This window comes from Anser cygnoides, chromosome 1 (genome assembly GCF_040182565.1).
Source record: "Anser cygnoides isolate HZ-2024a breed goose chromosome 1, Taihu_goose_T2T_genome, whole genome shotgun sequence".
NCBI lineage: Eukaryota > Metazoa > Chordata > Aves > Anseriformes > Anatidae > Anser > Anser cygnoides.
Window position 1 is genome coordinate 46,756,887 of NC_089873.1, and position 20,670 is coordinate 46,777,556.

Consider the following 20,670-nt stretch of genomic DNA (forward strand, 5'->3'; position numbering starts at 1 on the left):
CACTGCAAGATTCACTGTTATTTCAAAGTAAGTTGATCATGAATCTCCACAGAGCTTCATAGGAACAACAGTGGATTTGAGGCAAGCAAGGAATTGTCTTTTTCAGCAACATAATTAACTAAAGTTAATTCTTCTACAGCTCTCAATTTAATTGAAATATGAAGTTTTACAACTGTTTTGCAATCCCTTTGACTCGTGAAGTATTGTAGCGATCCAATTCTGCTACGTGATTTCTTAGCAGAAATAAAAATAGCAAAACAATAATAATGGGTCAGCACATGGAAAACAGGAATTAATTATTTGATGACTTTTGAAGGTTTATATTAATAATGTGCATGCCACAAATTGCCTTAAAAGTAACAGTGAGAACTGAAGAGTTGCAAAGTACCAAGAAGGTGATTTTTGTAGAAGAGTTCTTGAATGGGTCGAAATCAAGGAACCTGAAGTTTAATAGATACAAGACAGTGGTTTGGGCAGCAATTTTTAGCTGGGCAGATAGCGGCTACAATTTAGAAATACTCTGCAGAAAGACGTGCTGAAGCTTAAGCGTGGTACAAATGCATTAATCTGTGGAAGTAAGAGACAAATTATCAGCTAAGTTACAGAAGAACGCATGTGAGAAAATAGTAGGTCTGTTGTTTCCTGCTGTGTTTGTATGTCTGACTGATGAAGAAATTAGCCACTCTGTCAGTTTTCATAATTTTCCTTTTCTTTTGGGGTAACAGTGGAAAAGGAGGGGGTGGGGGAAAGGAGAGTGTGCATGAAAACTGAGTCCAGTACCTTTCTGTAGGGACTGAAAACAAGTGTCCCAGAAAGGACAATTTGAAGCAAGCCACTCTCACCCAAAAATATAATATGTATCTGGTGAGAATCCCTTAGGTACTCTAAAAGCTCCAAGGATAAATGTGAACACTTTTACTTCTGATTCTACCATCCAATCCCAAAGAAGTGTTTGAAATCTGGGAAGTACTTCTGTAATGAAAAATACCAAGGTTTGAAAGTTTGTTTTCATATGAAATGGAAGAGCAGCCTTTGTAAGTTTTCAGTGAGAAATGCTGAGAGCAATATAGCAGGTTCTTTCACTGTAACCACACAAACCTTACAGTTAGAAACCATACCACAAATGTGAACCATCTACCTCCTGACTGACCACAGTAACTAGAACCTGAATTGAGGGGAACTGTTATACCTAAAGGGCAAATAGTAGCTCAGATACCTTCACAGGCAATATTCAATACACCCAAGACTATATTGTGGCCAGTAGAAAAGTGAGTGGATTGCCATGTACAGAGCTTCATTGTCTTTTGTTTTCAGTACAAATTTTTCAGTTATCACCTATGGACATCCCACTGAAGAAAGGTCCTAATGATCCACTGGTTTATGAGCAAAATGATAGGTCCAAGAAGGTCCAACAGATTAACGAAATCCTATCCAATGAAAAAATAAAAAATAAAAATTCACCTCTGTCATTTACATTCTCAGCTTCCCTCATCTTTGAAGGAGTCAGGTGATCTGTTCTAACTGTTGTTTCATTCTACAAAGATTTTGAAGAGATTTTTCTAAAGATGAATAAAATAAATGATGGAGATCCTATAATTCTTTCTCTGCATTCATAAAAACGTTGAGTTCACAGAAGCCTGTCTGAATAGCAGTCATGACTGTACAAACCTTTTAGGAAACCTGTACTATCTTTTTCCATCTCCTCTATCCATTCTATCTTAGAAATACATCTGTCCTTTAAAATGCTATCACTTTAGACTGTTGAATATTGGTGTTTATAAATATGGATTATTCTGTGCAGTTTTGGAGCTTTTCTAGTTACAATTCACTGTCCTTTGTCCTAGTCCTCTCTTGAGAATCTGTTACAGCAAGAAGTAAAAACTATTCTAAAGGTCTTTCTCAGTTTCGTCTGTTGTTTCCATTTGAAAATGATAACCCCTAGCTATGAGATTGGTGAACCAAGATAGAATTCACAGCTCTGTCTGCAAGAGGTATATGTTCAAAAATCACTTGACATTCACAAGGGACCTCCCCCTGTATATTCTGCCCATCTAAGTATTTACAAAACATGATCATAGTGGTGTGATTTCCTCTTTATCAAGCTGCAGGCAGAAACTTTTCCAAGTACAGGAGGAGTATGATATTCTTTGCTGTTTCCTACATGTAAATAGTGGTTGCTAGTGCTTCAGTACTACGGTGATGGCAAACTAGGTCAATGAAAGTTCCTTGAACACCAGAAATGGCACATTAATGATGGAGCTCTACCAAAAGTGTTTCTCAGGTGAAATGTAGACACATTTGCTTAAAGAGCAGAAATACACAGTATGAAAGGAACAATCAGATCTGGCTTGACTGAGCCCTCAGGTCACAGATGACTAATTATTTATGTCTGTTAATTAGTCTTCCTCATACTGAGTGACATATTAGTAAATCAGAGCAGAATGAAGGAATAGTAACATTCTTGGCCTGTCCTGCTTGAGATATTTCCGGTTTAGGGACCTGGTGAACTTGTAGCCTATATTGAAGCATTTATTTCTTCCAGCACCATGGATAAGAACTAGTTAACTACCTAATTTGATGCAGTTGATTTGCCTTAAGATTAGGGACCATTCTTACTAATTTCTCTGGCAAGGGCACTGTTGGAGTTATACCTTTTGACTGAAGAATGAGTGGCAATGTTTTCTGTTGCCACAGCTATTCCCTAATGTTCTGTGCTCTAACTTTCACATGCTCCTGAAAGAAGATTAATCATTCAGATTTCTATGAGTAGCACTTGCATTGCATGTCTTTTCAACCAGTTATGTAAGTGGGGGTTTAATTGGATTAAATTGTGCCCCTCTGCATCAAACTCTGTAGATCAGAAACATGGATGGCAGTCCCTCTGTTTCTAACCAAGAGAACTGACCTATATTTGGAAATACCAAGAAAATGTCTCTGAGGGAGCTTGTGACCAGCAACTAGTTAGAATGATTCATGCAGTTTTTAATAATCATATTTGTTGTTAATGTAAGTACACCAAGGAGAAAAAAAAGTATTCAAATAAATTTTTCTTACCTGTATCTGTTATTTTAAGACAAGGAGGAAACTTCTGTATGTTTTGGTAATATACAGTTAACCCAAATACTCATGCAAATAGTCTGAAACAGGCTGTTTTGGAAACTTTGCCTAAAACAGCTGCAGATTAATAATTTCTCTTTCCTATTTTCAACTGGCCCTTTTAGCTCCTTAGGTGCTTTTTGTTCTGTGCTAGTAAGAAAACTTAATAAAGTGAGATTTATGATGGAGCCTGAAAGTTGCTGTCTTTCAGGTTTATTCATTGCTCTTCTGTGTTTCAACTACTGTCTAATGCTTGCTTTTCCTATAACTAAATCTGGAATTGATCTAGTGCTTTTCTGCATTCCAGCAGCTTAATAAAACTACACATTGACTCTCCTAAGAGTGATAGACAATTCATAGCAGGTTAATTCCATGTTCCAAGTGCACGTATGTTTCCAAAATGTCCGGAGCTGAGTAGTTATTTGTGAAAATTAAACATATTTTAGAGATTCTCACAGTGTCTAGAAAACAAATATTCTTAGCTAAAATTATTTTGCACATAATTGTACAGGTTCACAGAATCACAGAATGGTTTAGGTTGGAAGGGCCCTCTGAAGGCCATCTGGTCCAACCTCCACTCAAGCAGGACCATCTAGAGCAGTTGCCCAGCACCAAGTCAAGGTTATTTGCTTGTTGTGGTTGTTGTTTGTTTGTTGTTTTTTTTTAATTTTTTAAGATGTTTATATTTTGTAAATACATCTCAAGAGAATTTATATTACACCAAGAATTGGAAAACTTTGCAGTTTTGGATGTAATCTTCTATGATTATGCATGTATGCACATCTAGGACTGTGCGATAATTCTACAGTCTATATTCTAGGCATTTTTAAGACTTAGACACTTTGTGTCATTACAGCTTTATTTATACTACCTAACAGAAAAAAAATTGTACAGGAGAGGAGAGGACAGCAGAGGAGAGGAGAAGCAAACTATCTTGTATCCCATGCTAAGTATCTTAAAAATACTGCTCAGATCAGAAATAGATGCTTTATCTAGGTTAGGAATGACAGAAGTGTATCATCAGTGCAAAGGCCAGAACATATATTTTCTATTCTTTCTGATTTTTTTCTTATGTTTGGGGAAATTGTAAAGTTACTTAGGATAATCCTTCCGTCCAAGTAGAAGTGTTGAAATTGTTAAGCAAAATCTCCTTTTAGGAACAGTACTTTAAAAATCCATTTTTTTTTTCCATTTTCTTTGCCTTGACAATTACTAAGTTTTGTTCCTAGTTGGCGGAGGATTTACTTTGTCATTCATTCCTTCTTTGTACATGATGTGTGAAATATCAGGAGTGGAACAATTAACTAGATTTCATAGAGTATTCAAGACAGGGATTTGGTTTCAGGAGCTCATCTGTCATACTCATATTGGTTTGCACAGATTTTGGTTATTAGGTGTCACCAAATTTTCCTCTTCTACTGCTGTACTACATTGCCAGATTAACATGTACTTTATGAGCACTGCCACATCCCACTCAACTGCTAGCTTTCTCCTGCAAGAAGAAAAGATTACCACAGAATTTCTCAATGCAATTATATGTGAGCTTTCTGCAAAATTACATTTTGCACCAATTTCCATTCATTTTGCAGAATTCCTTATGAAAGATTGCTTGAGTATTACCAAGAATTACCGATGTATTTTTTATTATATATATATATACACTTTTGTATATATATTATATATATATATTTTATTTTTTTTTCTGTATGGCAGAGTTGAGATATTCTAATAGAATTTTAGCTTGAACCTGGGTGTTGAAATAGTCCGCTGTATTACCTGGGGTATGTTGAACATTAGTTCATCTGCATGAAATTTTTAATCCATAAACCTGTTAACATATGTTAGTTTTCTGTATAATTCTTATTTTAAGGAGCAGGTATAAGGCAGATTCTTGTGCTGTAAAATGTAACGGTTCATGAACAGCTGTCATTAAAACGTCTAGGAACCATGCCTTATATAGTCACATAGAAAGAAATTCTCATGGAAACAGCATTATGGAGGTGGCAGTTGTAGCTCTGCATTTTTTGTCTAGGCTGAATTTTGCAGTTAAAGATTAACCCTGTGTGATCTATGTAAAAATTACACTTCTGCCCCCCTCAAATACAGAATGAGTACATATGAGTATCAAAAATAAATCCTGAAAATGTACAACAGAGTGAATACGTCTCTACAAAAGTAAAAATTAACTCTATTTGCACCAGATTACACTCCTGTTTCTGATATTTTTTGCAAGAACTTTATTTGGATATTATAATGTGCTTAGAATTAGCAGTAATTACCACCTAATATCCTTCCTTACTGAGAGCATTTTTCTTCATTAGGGGCTGGCAAGCAGTGTTCAGAAAACTCCTTATGGAACTGTCTTTCCCCAAAAATCTTTCTTTCCCCCTGTAGTTCCTGATGGGTCACTGTGAAATAAATTAGTAAAACATGGACAGTGAAACTATAGAAAATGTAGGAAGCAATACGCCGTAGAATCCTTCAGTGCACAGTCAAGACAGGGGTGGGTGTGTGTGTGTGTGTGTGTCTGTGTGTGTGTGTGTGTGTGTGTGATTTCTAAGCGACTACATGGCTTTGAGTGTGTGTGTGTGTGTGTGTGTGTGTGTGTGTGTGTGTGATATTTCTAAGTGACTACATGGCTTTGAAAGGCTGGTAGTATTGGAACCTGGGCACAGAGCCTGGAAACCACTGACACTAACCTTGCAAACCACCTCCTGGTGGTATCATTACATTTAGAAGGAAGCAGAAGGAGAAGCAGCAGTCTGGCTGGACAGTGTTGCTCCTTTTCTGTGCTGTTGCTGTTGACAGTAGAAGCCAACATTCTTCATTAGTTGTTTAGTAATCATGTTGTTATATCTCCCACACAGGTCCATGGTACCTTGCTATAACATTTCCTAGAGTGAGAAAACATTGCACTTCCTCATCAAAGATATCTGCAGACAACATACTGACATCAAAGATCTGGATCTTGGTCAGAGCACCATGTTGTTTGCTGGGTGAACTAATGACGTACTGAATATTGCTACTTCAATTTTTAAATACTTTGAATCTTCAATCTTACACGTTTTCTTGTTGATAATCCCATTATTATGATCATTTTGACAATACAACCAATATCACTAGTGAAGGTATTCTAGTGTGTCCAAAGCGATCTTTACCATGAAAATATGACTTCGCTTGCCATCGTTCTGTTTCAAATGGTTCCAGCTTACCTAAGTGGTAGGAATTGATGAGAGGGTACTCTCCAAATATTATTCAGGTGTGACTGTTAGTTTTATCAATCAACTCTGTGGAAAAAAGAGTTGAGAGTAAATTTTTGGACTGACATTACACATGTGCAGAGTATGCTGGTAAAAACATCTTTCTGGATCAAATGAAAATAGAATATGAATATATTAGTAGTACAGGTGTCACAATACAGTTGTTACCATAGCTATAGAACAAATTTTTAATGGATTTTTATTTTACATTAGAAACTTGTGCCATGGCAACAGCAGTGCCTGTTAAAGATGTAACTCTGTCGTTATAATTTATCTATTACAGCTCTTTTCATTACTCTTATTAATAACTATTATTCTGCTGAATGTATTTCCATTTTAAACATGGAATCTCTTGAGATACAAATGTGAATAAGCTGACTTCTAAGTTTACATGAATGCAAATTTTCTAAAAAATAAAGTGAGAAATGGTATTCCACAGAGATCTATGTATGTACCACAAACAACTGTGCTGGGGTGCACCAGTGTGTAAATAAATAGCTGATTGAATTGCAATCTGCTGCCTAAATGCCAGTTGGGTTGTATATAAACTGGTGATAATAGCAATGCTTATCTGTGGCTTTGAGATTATGACAGAACTGAATTATTTGTTCCAAATGTAAATGTATTCCATGCAACACAGATATGGCAGTATCACAGTGATTTTCATAACAAATGGGAAAGCTGTGGGTGCACTTGTAATGACACTAGGAATCTATTTATATATTGGTATTTAGGATAATATTTACAAGTAAAAAGATAAGGAGGGAAGACAAGCAGCATCTGATGAGGAAGCAAGATCTTACAAAAATAAACATCCATACAAAAAGAAAGAAAAGAGTTTATAATAGAAAACTTCTCTTGATCAGGATTTGATCCAAGAGCTTTACCTTCTACATCTATTCTCTCTCCATGGTATCCCCATGCTGTTTCTTAAAGTCCATTCTCAGATGATTTATGCAAGAGACTATGAGAAAACAAAACTATTATCATAACTCACATACATCTATACTCAGTGAACTCAGTAATATAAGTTTGTACAATATTCTTAGTGCCAGCTAAGTTGGTTAAAAAAAAAAAATCTAATGAAAAGGTTCAAAAACATATGATAAATTAGGAGATAGATAGAACACCTTAGGAATGGACAGTCCTGATTTCTGAGATGTATCAGCAGATTTAAGATTAATTCTAACCACAAAGGACATGGATCATCAGTATAGACAACTTACTGAAAGGATCTTTTCAATGCATAGTTCAAAAGAAAAAAATAATTTTAATATGTTTGAAAAAAAAGACAGGAAAAAATACACAAAACATCACATTTTATACATCACTAAGAAGTCTCAGAAGAAATACTGGTTTTGGTATCAGTTTGGTGTCTTAAAGTTTATGGCATAAATATTCAGCAGTAAAAAGATACCTGTAAGTATTAGGAATTGGTAATCATTAAAAGCTAAGTAAAGATTTTATTTTATTTAAGTACAGTTGCCTATTGTAGCAAAGTTATAGAAAAAGCATTATGTTATCCTGTTTAGTGTTTTTCATACTTTAAGTTCTTGAGACTGAGATCTTAGTAGGACATTCACATGGGCAATGAAGACAGGTAGTTGCAGTTTTAGATATAGCAGTTTGAAGAGGATTTTTCATATCTCGTGTTTCAGGTATTAAAACAATAAATATTTCCTTGTAGAAAAAAAAAAAACTAACAAATTATTTTACGATTATCTATTGCAGGGATTTTTTTTCCTCCTATGATTTATTTAGAACATTACAATGACTGATATGCTACTATACTGTTTAGAGCAGTGGTATAGTTCAGCTCTGTATTCTTACTCGTAATAATCATTAGCTGTGGTAGGAAACTAAAATAATAATACCAAACTGTATTGGTAAAAAAAAAAAAAAAAAAAAGCCTAACAGTTACGAATTTAAAAGTCAGAATATTTAGAATTACTATTGGTCATGGAAGTGTTGGTTGGAAGGGACCTCTGAGGTCCTCTAGTCCAGCACTCTGTTTTGATGATCAGACCATACATGATCTTTCCTAGCCTAGTCTTGAAAACCTCCACAGATGGAGACACCACCTGTCTGGATAATCTGTTCTAGGACTGTGGTGCTGCATGCATGCAGCATGCTTCTTAACCTTTATCATAACTGCATACTATATTTTCTTGACAACCCCAGTCTTTTTTATTGCCCAATATAGATTTGGTCTGCATTGCTCAAAATCAGTGTGAAGCAGGCATACCTATGACATCTTTGCTTCCTTTGTAATATAATTTAAAAAATTCTTAGTTAAATCAAAAGGTATCAAAGAAAATAAATGACAGTTGAGGCAGCTGAATACTGCCCAGAGAAAATGCTATCTCTGACAGAGCTTTTGTTTTGCTCATCAAGACAGACCAAACTTTATCCAAGTAGTTATTAACAGCATTCCTTATTTTTTGAATGCTGAATTTGAGACTTTAGGGCTTTGACTTACGGAACTACTAAGTCAATAACAACCGTGCTTTGAAAATATTCTGTGTTATATGTTAAATACTCTGAACAAAGCAAATCTCAAAGAATATCAAATTGGATGCCCAAAATTTCTGGACTCCCTGTGCCTTTGTCACATTTATCAGATTAGGATGTTATCACATTATAGACTCACCTTGTAAAGATAATGTGTGAACCACAGAGATAATGGGCATCATACAAAAGTCTTAGGAGGTGCTGACTTACTTGGCATTCAAAGAAGGATTTCTATACTATGGTATATAGGTAATAGTACTACTCTTTCTGAACAAGGAGAATATAATATATTGAAAAATTCTCCACTAAGCAAACTTAATTCTGAACAGTAAAAGAAACAGGCAAGGTTTTTTTGGAACAATAGTAGGTGATCATATAAAAAGTGAAATACAATGTTAACACAGAAAACTACATGTTGTACTGGCAACCTTTGTTTTCATCTTCCCTATCTTCCTTAAAGTGTTTGTGTTTACATCTTTATGTCTTGTTTAAAAGGTGAAAATTACAGGTAGGATAGAATGCATATGTATACAATACAATAACTGTACTAACAGATCAAGTTGAAAAGATGCATACAATATACTTAGAATCCTTCCATCCATTGCAAAATTCTGCCACTTCAACTAACAAAATAACTGAAAATAATGTTTTGGTATGGTGTCACAGCATCACGGCTAAATAGAAGTGAGATACGCTTTTTAGTTGTGACTACATAAAGTTAATGACCATAGAAGAATGGGAGTTCTCAGAAACAATAGTTTTTGTCTATAGTAGCAAAGTGAACAAAATCATGGTATGAGATGGTGCTTGGAGTCTGTACTGTTAAACTGTTATGTGGATTTTGGCAAGGTTTACCCAATGACCAATGGATACCAAGCAGTACCTAACTAAGACAGTGCCCAGACATTGCTCAAGTTTTAGCCGAGGCCAGAGACCATTCCCAGTAACTGGATGTGCCAGCTGTCTTGGGAAGAAGGAGAGTATGTAGGATATGAGGCAAGTAATTCCTTTAGATCCTAAGAATATTGCTTGGCCATTTTTATTTGCTAGTATAGATGTAGCAAAAATCACATAGGTATTAGTGAAAGCCTTGCAATCCAGGTGTCTGTAATCTTTTCTTTTTCCTGATTTACTCTTCTTTCTTTATCTTGACAAACACCTTTATCTTTTAAGTGAATTCAACAGAAAGTTGTAAGACTTGTCTCTGGAAGAGTGGGATAGGATTCAGTTTGTGATTATGTAGGTATCCGAATGCAGACTGGATGCCATCTCCCATTATAGTCATTGGCAGTCTAGTCAATACAGATAATGGAGTACGGAGAGAAATTCAACTGACTAGCCACAACATACGGTGTGTGGCATCACTCTCTAGCATCCATTGACTTTATCAAACTGATCTCTAACTATGGTGGGACATACTTGTTACCCTTTCAGATACCTAAAAAGAAGTGTCTTAATCTGGATCTGAATCCCATCTACTGAAAATTTTATAGAAGTGAAGAACACCAAGGTCAATCATTATTTACATCATTTATTTTTCATGCTAAGTTCACCTTCAAGATGTCAGACTTACAATTAATTCAGCCACTTTCAGAAATCAAAGAAAGTAAGAATATTCCATGTCCTCTCTTTCTCATGCTTTTTGCCCCCACATCAACATTTCTGGAGTTATTAATTCCTTAAACTCTGTCGTGTTCCATATTCAACCTTTCAATATAACAGTCATTATCTTTTTAGTTGCAAAATGTCTAAAGTATGTATTTTAGTCTCTCTTTTTTTTTTCCCAATGAGAAAAGTAGATTTTCTTAGGTTGCACTCCTAATCTTGATTAGAATTTTATAATGATAGTTTAACAAATGCCAGAAACATGTAATTTTAAATTTTCAAGCTGCTGACTAGTAGAAGAATTGATGGGGATTTGAAATGCACACCAAAATATTTTTCCTACTATATATGTATATCAAATACTGTCTTATTTTAGAAGTGATATTTTGAGATTTTATTTTATTTTGTTTTACAAGAGATATTTTAGCCAATAGCAGGAAACTGCTCAATTTCTTTGCAAATAATGACGTATACCATGTTTGATTCCTTCTGGTGGCTCTTGGTGTCCATACAGTCCTACAGTTAAGAGTTTACATATGTACATAGGCTTCTAGCAGGAATGAGATATATGTCTTTATCTTTCATGAAGTAGTTATTGAGATGCAACTGTTTGTGGGGTCACAGTTATTCTGAATAGAATACGCTAACTTAATGCCGTGTGGATAGAGTGATGTGATCAATAGGATGACTTTAAATGATAAGTTAGAAGAAGTTAGAAAAAGATACAGATAGAAAAAAGGTCTTTTTTTTTTTTCCTGATCCTTACAGAAACAGGCATAAAAAAGAGCTATACATTTTTAATAATCCGCTATGAATTGTGTCAAGAAATACATTTTTCTGCAGTTCCTTTTTTTTTTTTTTTATGCTAAATTGCCTATAAAACTTGTTTCAGTTCTTAAGAAAAGACTTGATTTCATATTATTTTACAAAGGTTACTATAACTCTGAAACTATTCTTGCAAGTTCCCAGAAATAAAAACAACACTCAGATCTATTCCTTAGAGACTGTCAGTTAAAAGGCATAATAGTGTAAATTCACTATTATTATAATGACTATAAAAAGAAATATTATTAACAATACTCCTGATAATACAGGTTCTTCATGTATTTTAATACCTATAAAGTAACTAGCTAATTCATTTTACAAAGTTGTATAATTTGTACACAATTCAACTCAGTAACAAATTAAAAGAGACACCATCAAATTAATAGAACAGCAACAACCTATTTTATTTTATAAATTTTCTTTTTCCTGGAATTTACGTGTAGTATTGAGTGGTTTGGGCTTTTTTTTCAACCACTCAGGATAAATCTGTCAAGTTCAAGGAGAGAATTGTTTTTAAGAGAATAATAAATCAATTCATATCATAAGTATCTTTTCTTTCTGTACATAAAAAAGAACCAAGCAGCATACAAAAACCATTTTGCAGAGAGTAAGGTTTTTGTTGTTTACAGTATTTTATCACCCAGTTTTTTTTACAAGTTACTCTCTCTCATTTCAGAGCGTCTTTGCCATGGAGAGACATCTACTGAAAGTGAGCTTCCTGAAGGACACCCCGCTGAGCAGTTTGCAGGTTTACTTCATGGATCATCACCTGCATGTGACCCACCTGATAACCCACTCCAGCTGTACAGCAAAACAAACCAGTGCAGTAGTCCACTGGAGAAAAACATTTTGAGCAAGAGCACAGTGCAGCAGATACAGCTACGGAAAGAAAACAACCCTGATCCTCCTGTTAAGAAAAAAAAGCCACAGGTTGTAAACAGAACCATATTTCATACTAAAACTAAACCAGTGGAAAACCATACACTGGTTGGCACATCAACAAGGATAAGTGAACAGTGGGTTATTACTACTGGAGGATTTGTTGAGCGAGCATGCACACTTGGGAGAATACGATCTTTACCAAAGACTTTGCTTGAAATGCATTTGTACAAAAATGTTTCAAAATCTGATTCTAATCTTATCACCCATCCTCCAAGTGACAAAAAAGCAAGAAGCAACTGGAGTGAACCCACACCAAATCAACAGTGCTCTAAAGGAAATTCTGAAAGAACACCTTCCTTCACATCAGAATGGGAAGAAGTAAGTTTTGATCATTTTTAAGAACAAGCAAATATACGGTATTGTGAAAATACTGTTATTTTTTCCATATCAAAGATGAAATAAAAAATGAACTTCCACATTACAAATCCTGAGAGTGTATCATAGTCTAATGCATGGTAGTTCGACAGCTGGCACAAAATGCAATGCATTTTTATTCAAAGTGCTATACGTTTAATGAAATCTATTGTTTCCATAGCGAATGAGGTAATGCTATAATTTGTTGTGACATTTAAATTATTTTCTACTAAACCCCTCACCACTTACACTATTAAAATTCATAAAAGTATTGTGGCTATTCCCATTATTTATATGTTTGCTAATTATTTCCCATCACAGCAATGCCCCCCAAGAGACAAAAGATGATGGCAGAAATGGAGAGTCTAAGATTTTAGGTTGATTATGCATTCCCAAACCCTCTACATATAATGTTCCTCTAACTGGTGTATAGCCTGTGTACCCAATACTTGGCACATATCTTGTGCCTTGGTTCATGTGTGAAATGGGAATACCCTTGTAGCTACAATGAATTCAGAACTATAAAAAGAAATTTCCGTGCTGAATTGATAGTACACATGCTTTCTCATACAAAATTCTTTATTTTAGTTTTAGAGCTTGATTTAAATTAACTTTTATACCTCTTTCTTCTAATTTATTTTTTTCTTTCTACTATACTACATTAAAAGAATGTAAGCAATTCTTCATAGACATGAAAGTTGCCATCTTACTGAGGTAAATTAAGAATGCAAAATGTTTATATCTTTACTGCTGATATAGAGAAGCAAGCATTTCTCTTTAAAATGACTGTCATGGGGCTCTATATACATCTCCAGAGTGCCATTTTATTTCAGAAAAGCAGAGAGTTTGTTTGTGTGATTGTTTACTTTTCTGGGAAAAGGTTTCCAGCTCATTTAAATGTCTGGTTCGATAGGACATATGAAGGTAGTTTTTGCTGTAAAGGAGATACTTTCTCAGTGGAAAGGTACTTAGGATCAGGTTTTGATCCATTAACCTAGATATATTGAAATCCTGAAACTAGTCAGTTTGTCTTTTCAGAAGGTTTGATTGTTCTTAAGGGTAAGAAAAATGTAGTTTATCAAAAAAGTATGTATGAATTCTAAGTTGTCTAGATTTTCTCCTGTCACCAGTGACAAATACATAGTATTAAAAAAGGAGTCAGCTTTCAGAGTAGTCCTAATATTAAGCTCTGTAAAAATTGGTTCCCTGTGTCTGCCTTAGCAACACCAGTCTTTTCATTCACTTTTTGTATGTGTGTGTGTATGCCGTTCTTATGGAAAAAATAGTAGGTATAAAAGTTCTGACATAGTAAGTACAATGTAATTTGCAAATGAACTTTGGCATGAATGTAGCTCTGTTTCACAAGTGGTATATGTGGGCACAGCTATGTTTCATACCTATCCAGGGTCCTTGGAGCAGACAGAAAAAAAGGGAGCTAGGAAGTTCTCTGGAAATCTTAAATGAATAATTGATTTACTACTTTATAACACAAAAAAGTATATATAATAATAATAAAAAATATTCTTATGCATTAATATTACTGCTTAAATCATGTTCTTGTGGTTCACGGCTATCACCAAATAAAATTATCCTATATAATTAAAATCCATTCTGTCGTATACTTTAATACATGCACTTTTCTCCTTTGTATCCATATACAGAAATGTCATGAAGTAGTTTCAAAGACTGAGATATAGCTAGATGACCATAATCATTGGTATGACAGGAGCTATACAGTAGGAAAAGAAAAGAAACATTAGTTTCAAGGTTTAGCTTTTGATGTGTACAAATATGTTGCAAAATAAAAACCAAAGTGGAGAAGTTAGTTGTCACCATTTGATTTTTGCCTTTTGCAGTCTTGATTATACTGTTGTTTTCTTAACGAAAGTAATTATTCCAGAATTTCATGCATGAAAAACTAAATATAACAATCATCAATTGTTTTCACTGTTCTCTTTTTTATAGATTGATAAAATCATGAGTTCCATAGATGCTGGAATTAATACTGGTCTGGGGGAAATGAACGATCACGCTACAAGTAAGGAAAACCAGCTTAAACTCTTGTTTAATTGTGCTTTAGCTGGCTATAGGGAAATCATAGATATATATTGCAAAGTAAACCATTGTTTTGAAATCATTTGTAAGTATTTGAATAACCATGAACAGAATCAATCTTGTTTACTTTTAGAGAAGCATTAGGCTCAGTATCCTGGAGCTGTTACTTTAAATAGCAATTTGGAATCATTAATGTTGCTTTGAAATCTTAACAGAAAAATACTTCGTAACGAAGCCCTTCTACTAGGGCTATTTTCCAATCTTTTTCAGCTGAATTTTCGTTCGAAATGGTAGGACACTCAATGTATATATAGTCCAATAGCTGCCGACACTTTTTAAAGCATTATATTATCTAATGCAGTTTTGAGCAAATATTTGGCACAGTACGGAAAATGTTGCTGACAGCCAGTGAATGGTGTTAACAATGATGGGAAAATTTGCAAACCTTCTCTACCATGGTGAATTCTAAGAACTTTAGTCATGACTAGCTTGTTGGTGTGTTAGCATAAATCTGTGGAACTGTACTGATAAGAATTTTGGAAGTATTTTACTATGTCTTTTTCCTAGCTGGTGGAAAGAAAACTGACTTGCATGACTGAATAATTTGGTCTGGAGGCATATTTATTTAAGCTCACCTCTACTAGCACATTCCTGCTAGCGATTCCATACAATTATATGTGTTTATGTGTCAGGCAGGACACTATGTACCTTATCACTTAAGATTTTTTTCAAAAAAGTATTTTAACAACCATTAATTTCATAGAGAATTATATCTATATGGCATGAAACTCTTATCAATTAAATAGAGTTGACACAGCTATTTTAACTGGACAATAACAAGGGAATCTAGGAAAATGAGAAAATGATTGATTTGAATGCAAATATGATTGCAGATCAAACAAGCAGATTCAGATTTTGTTTTGGAAAAAAGTAGGGAGTAATACAATGAAAACTGCTAGGCATGTTATTGTGGCAGGCTTTTTTTTTTTTCTTTCTGCAACTTGCAGTGTCAGTATAGAGAATTATTCACAGAGAAACTTTAGGTTATGAGATAGTAATTTCTGAAGATATAAGAAATTCAGTATTTGCTTCTTATTATTTTTATCATGATAGTGCACAGGCACCACACAAAATCAGGCCTCTATTAAATTGTGCAGCAAGTAAGAGCTATGAAAAGGAGACAAAAGCTACAGTATGAGTATTCAAGTTTGCATAACTTAGTGAGTCACCAACCCTGGAGGTCTTCAAGAAACATGTAGCTGTAGAACTTAGTAGCATGATTTAGTGGTAGACTTGTCAGTACTAGGTTAAAGGTTGGACCAGATAATCTTAAAATGTTTTTTCCAACCTGAATGATTCTATGATTCTGTAATTCTATGATATCCAAGCACTACTCCAACCCTTCCTTTGACTGACCACAGTTGTTTTTGTTTTGTTTTGTTTTGTTTTTTTTCATGTAAGATCAAAAAGAATCTCTCAGAAACACTTGTCATTAGGCATTTTGTGACTTCTTCTGTACACATTATTTTTCTTGTCATTCAAACATTACATTTGATTCTTCAGTTCTTTCAACTGGCAGGAGATCTACTCTTTTCATCGCTCTTCTTTTTCCAGAAGGGACTCTTAAGTCACAACTTTTCTATTCAGTGTGCAGCTGCCTGCAAACTAACATTTTTTCCTTTCTGTCATCTAATGGTCTTCAGCTTGTTTAGAATGATAATCTGATTTTGCTCTTAATGAAGGAATCAAGCTATGTACTATGAATCAAAACAAAACTACATTTCTGTAAATATAATCAATTTTGCTGTACATGCAAACTGTAATAAAAACATTTATTTCTGTTACAGAGCTAGCTATATTAAGCTTTGCATATATGATTTCCAGTTTTCATTCCTTTATGCCTTTCCAGCTTCAGTCAAACCCAGTTCAGGCAGCAAGCAATAGAAAGTGTTATAATATTATGATATCAAATATTTGATTTATAATAATGTCAATACATTTGATATAACACAACATTAAACGCATTATAAAATATAAAATCATAAATTATAATTTATTAACTTGTAAATTATTAATTATAAAATGCATTATATCTAAGATTCTATACTTAAAGAACATTCTTATTTTGTATTAACAAAGTAGTATGGTTATCTAGCAGAAAATAAGGAGTGTTTATTTCACACAGCAGACTGGGTTCTGCTCCCACTCAAATTGAGCCTTAATACAGCGATATGTGTATATCTAATAACATATTTTACTTGACTAATGTTTTTAGCTTGTATTAATTACTACTTGCTAACTAGCACAAGACAATAAATGTCTTTCTTACTGATAAAGTAGCAAAAGAGATTTTTAGATAGGTCTTTGGCCCTAATGAATGAGTTAGTTTGAAGTGTTCTGCAGTAATTCATCTCATGCTCCTCCTATTTAAAATATATTTTATTGGCAAAAAGTGTCTCAGGTGCCTCATTGTTTCTCATGGGTGCTGCCTCTGCCAATATTCAGATGTTGGCATTGTCTGGATCCCAGTGCACTTTACTTAGGGTTTTATCTGCCCAAGTGTTGTAGTGCTAAGAACCTAAATTCCATCTCAGAACTTGCCATTCACATTTTCTCTTCTTCCTAGCTCTGTGCTAAGCATAACACAGCCAAACATAAAGAACTGGCCTATGCTTAGGAAGAAAAATTAAGTAACATATGATCACATAATCAGAAATAACGTTATCCATTTATATATAAATATAGGGGTTTTGTTAGTTTTATTTTACTATATGAGTAAAAAAAAAATTAGCTAGTAGAAATTAAAAATAGTGAATTATTTAATATTCAGACTGTATAAGTCAAAAAGATTTCACATAGAGCTGAAATCGGCTAAATTATTGAGCATTATATAAAGCTTCACTTTTCTTGCTAGCTTTTTAAACAGTAAAATTTCTGATAATACTGAAAAGCAAATGTAGCTTGATATGCAGTTCTTCGTTTTAGTATTTAATTAGTCCTGTGTTTTGGTGTTATTATGAACCATTAATGAAAAAAAAAAAGAAATTAAATTTAAGCACAAATAATCTAGTATGCATTAAGAGCTTTTTCTGTTGCATAGTATCACACTCAGCAAAATATATATATGTATATATTTGAGAGGAAATACATCACAAACTGATAAATCAATAGCTATATTTTAAATTAAACAATGATGACATCTTGTGATGAAATCCTTGAATGGATTTACAGGAACTTTGGGCTGTATTTTCCTAATGGTGAAATCTAGGAAAACTTCATTTAAGTTTTCAGAGGAATCTCTTAAGAAGCAATTAGAGAGGCAGGGAAAGAAGAGAATCTAAACTGAGTATATCATGAGAACTTCATCCACAGCATGTATCTGGAAGCAAAAAATATTAATCAGCGCTTTCAGTTTGTTGGCAGTACAGGTACTCGAAAAATAACTTGACACTAGAGAGGCTGCTCACTGCAGGTTTCTTCTGAGGGCAGGTAGCATTCCACATCTGAGTAGCTCGCAACTGAAATCAAAGCCAGGAGTGCTGACCAGGGAGCAAGTAATAACTAATCTTAAGTAGAGATTTAACACATGAAAAAAACATTTCTCCATAGCCTATAAAACTTTCCTTGCTGAGAGGAAATAAAAGATGGTGTTGGCTAGTGACCTTCTACTATAAGTGATATGGAGACATCTACACCACTTGGAACTTAGGTTATGGCTGGTGTGTTTCTTCACAGGAGCCCAGATTTACCAAGTTGTAAAGTATCCTATTGATCACTATCATATGATAAACATTTACCTGGATCCTAATAATACTGCCAAGAATTATTCTAAGTAAATCAAAAGTGCTTCATAGGTCTCTGTGACAATGGATGAAATGGTTGAAGATTCAAGATATATCATTGTCTGTCCTCTTCATTCTTAGTCAAGTTACACCTTATTCTACACCCTAAATATAACTGCATGAATTCTATTCTGAGAGAAAGGAAATTAAGAAATGTGGTGAGGACAAAAATCTTCATCCTAAAATAAAACAAATTGGACATTGCTCTAACCCCTGAGAAAGATAGGATTACTGAAAACAGGATTAAAGAAGTGACTAGACAAAAAGTCATGGGTCAGTTTGCTGTCTATCTTAGCTGTTAGTATACTAACAGAAGAAGAATGAGGAATGGATAAGAATTAATGGAAGAATTAATGAGGAATAGACAAGAATTAATTGAAGATTATGACAAAGCTAGCATTGCAGAGAATCTATCATATATACTACGTTAAAAGTCCAGTCATTTAGAGGGTATAAATTCTTCAGGAAGATGAGGAAGGGGAAGGAGAGAGGAAACGTTGGCTTGTGTTTTAAAAATATGTTTGCTTTGAGATCTTTAACATAGGATTAGTTTAGAGCTGTTGAATGTCTGTTGGTATGCATGAAAACAGAGAAGAATATGGTGGTTCTTGGTACATATCTGAAACAATAGAACTTGATAGTAATTGCAGATTTAGTTATCATGGCAGTTGTTGGGAAAGAAATTACATTGGCAGGCTACCCAGGAAAACATGTCTCAAGGAGGTAAATGTCAATAAATTTAGATAATTTATTTAAAAAAAAAAATCTCTAGGATGCAAGTTAAAGGGAACTTTGCCTGGAAATGTTCAAGGCAAGGCTGGATGGGGCTTTGGGCAACCTGGTCTAGTGGAAAGTGCCCCCACCCATGGCAGGGGTGTTGGAACTGGATGATCTTTAAGGTCCCTTGGAACCCAAACCACACAGGTGTTGGACTCAATGATCCTTGTGCGTCCCTTTCAACTTGGGATATTCTATGATTTGAAAACATTACAAAAGAAAATAGACGCAAAGTTTTAGGCTGCATTTTGCTGTAGCTAATCATATGAAATCCTATGTAGGAGATATGTTGTGGGGATTTCTTTTTCTTCTTTGTTTTTTACCTACTGTTATGAACACTTCATAGTGGCTTGCCATGCTTTCTGCTCAGCTGACAATATTTGCACTCTCAGCAAATTAGTAATAGCTGATGCTATTTTGCCTGGTTTTGCTACTAGACGCTGACCGTTCCTAGCTCCAATTCAAGCAAAATCAGGAAAGGTCAAGGAAACCAGCATTTGTACACGTGAAACCAACACTTGAGCAGTCGTTTTCCTTGACACCCATCTGGATTGCAGCTGCAAGAGCTGCAGCTATGGCTGTAACTGGGAAAGGTCCTCAGCCTCCACCGGGCCTCAGACCCTTTGCACAAGGCAGAACCACCTTTTTGCCTTTTAAAGCTGGTAGTAGTTTATAATCAAGGGAATTGTTGGGCAACATCAGGGCTAAATGGGTGCATGCAAATAGAAATATGCTTTTGCCACCTTATGTGGCTGTCATACTAGAAGACTCCAGCTGAGCCCTTACCCTCATGCCTCTAATAGCAGACTTTGTCTCTGATGGTGAGTCTGAAGACTTGTCTAATTCTTTAAAGTTTCTTGGCGGCACCTGTAAGAAAGTGGAGCTTAGCAAGTAACCCATTTAGGACAATGGCCCAGATTGCACATCAGACAAGACTACTGCTACTCTGTATTTCTCTGAAATTTGTGGGTTCTTCAAAAGAGCACTACTAGAGGCATAAATATAAGCTGCACCAATGTGAAGAAAAAAAGTCTCAATGACCAGCTTGGTTAAATTGTCATCCTTTCCTTCACCTTAGAAATAATGAGGAAGATTTCTCTATTTATTAAGTATAGTAGAATAATGCAAGCATGAACAGACAAGTCAGAATTGCCAAAGCACTCTGTCAGATGCAACTAGCAAGAGAAATAGAGATGTAATATAATTATATTGGTATATTAATAACGAGAAGAGAAACAAAGAAATCTTTGGCACCATAAGAGGTACCATAAGAAGGGATAAGCTGCTCATAGTGGGTGCAGAGAAGGCAAAATATGTAATAACCTTTTATCACACATTTCCTGAAAAGGTCATTGGTGAGCATATGGCATGCACAGCTAATCCTAGGGCTAGAACCTTAATGG

At 34.7% G+C, this 20,670-nt stretch overlaps 1 protein-coding gene across 7 annotated transcripts in view; it reads left to right on the forward strand.

Annotated features, from left to right (window-relative positions):
* Nucleotides 1–20,670, forward strand: part of ANKS1B (ankyrin repeat and sterile alpha motif domain containing 1B) — a 441,289-nt gene that overhangs the window by 206,344 nt on the left and 214,275 nt on the right. For all 7 annotated transcript variants that reach the window (XM_048061064.2, XM_066994511.1, XM_048061063.2 and 4 more), the window contains 2 exons: nucleotides 11,974–12,557; nucleotides 14,559–14,631. In XM_048061064.2, the coding sequence (XP_047917021.1) occupies nucleotides 11,974–12,557; nucleotides 14,559–14,631 (657 nt within the window). The remainder of the gene's footprint in view (nucleotides 1–11,973; nucleotides 12,558–14,558; nucleotides 14,632–20,670) is intronic.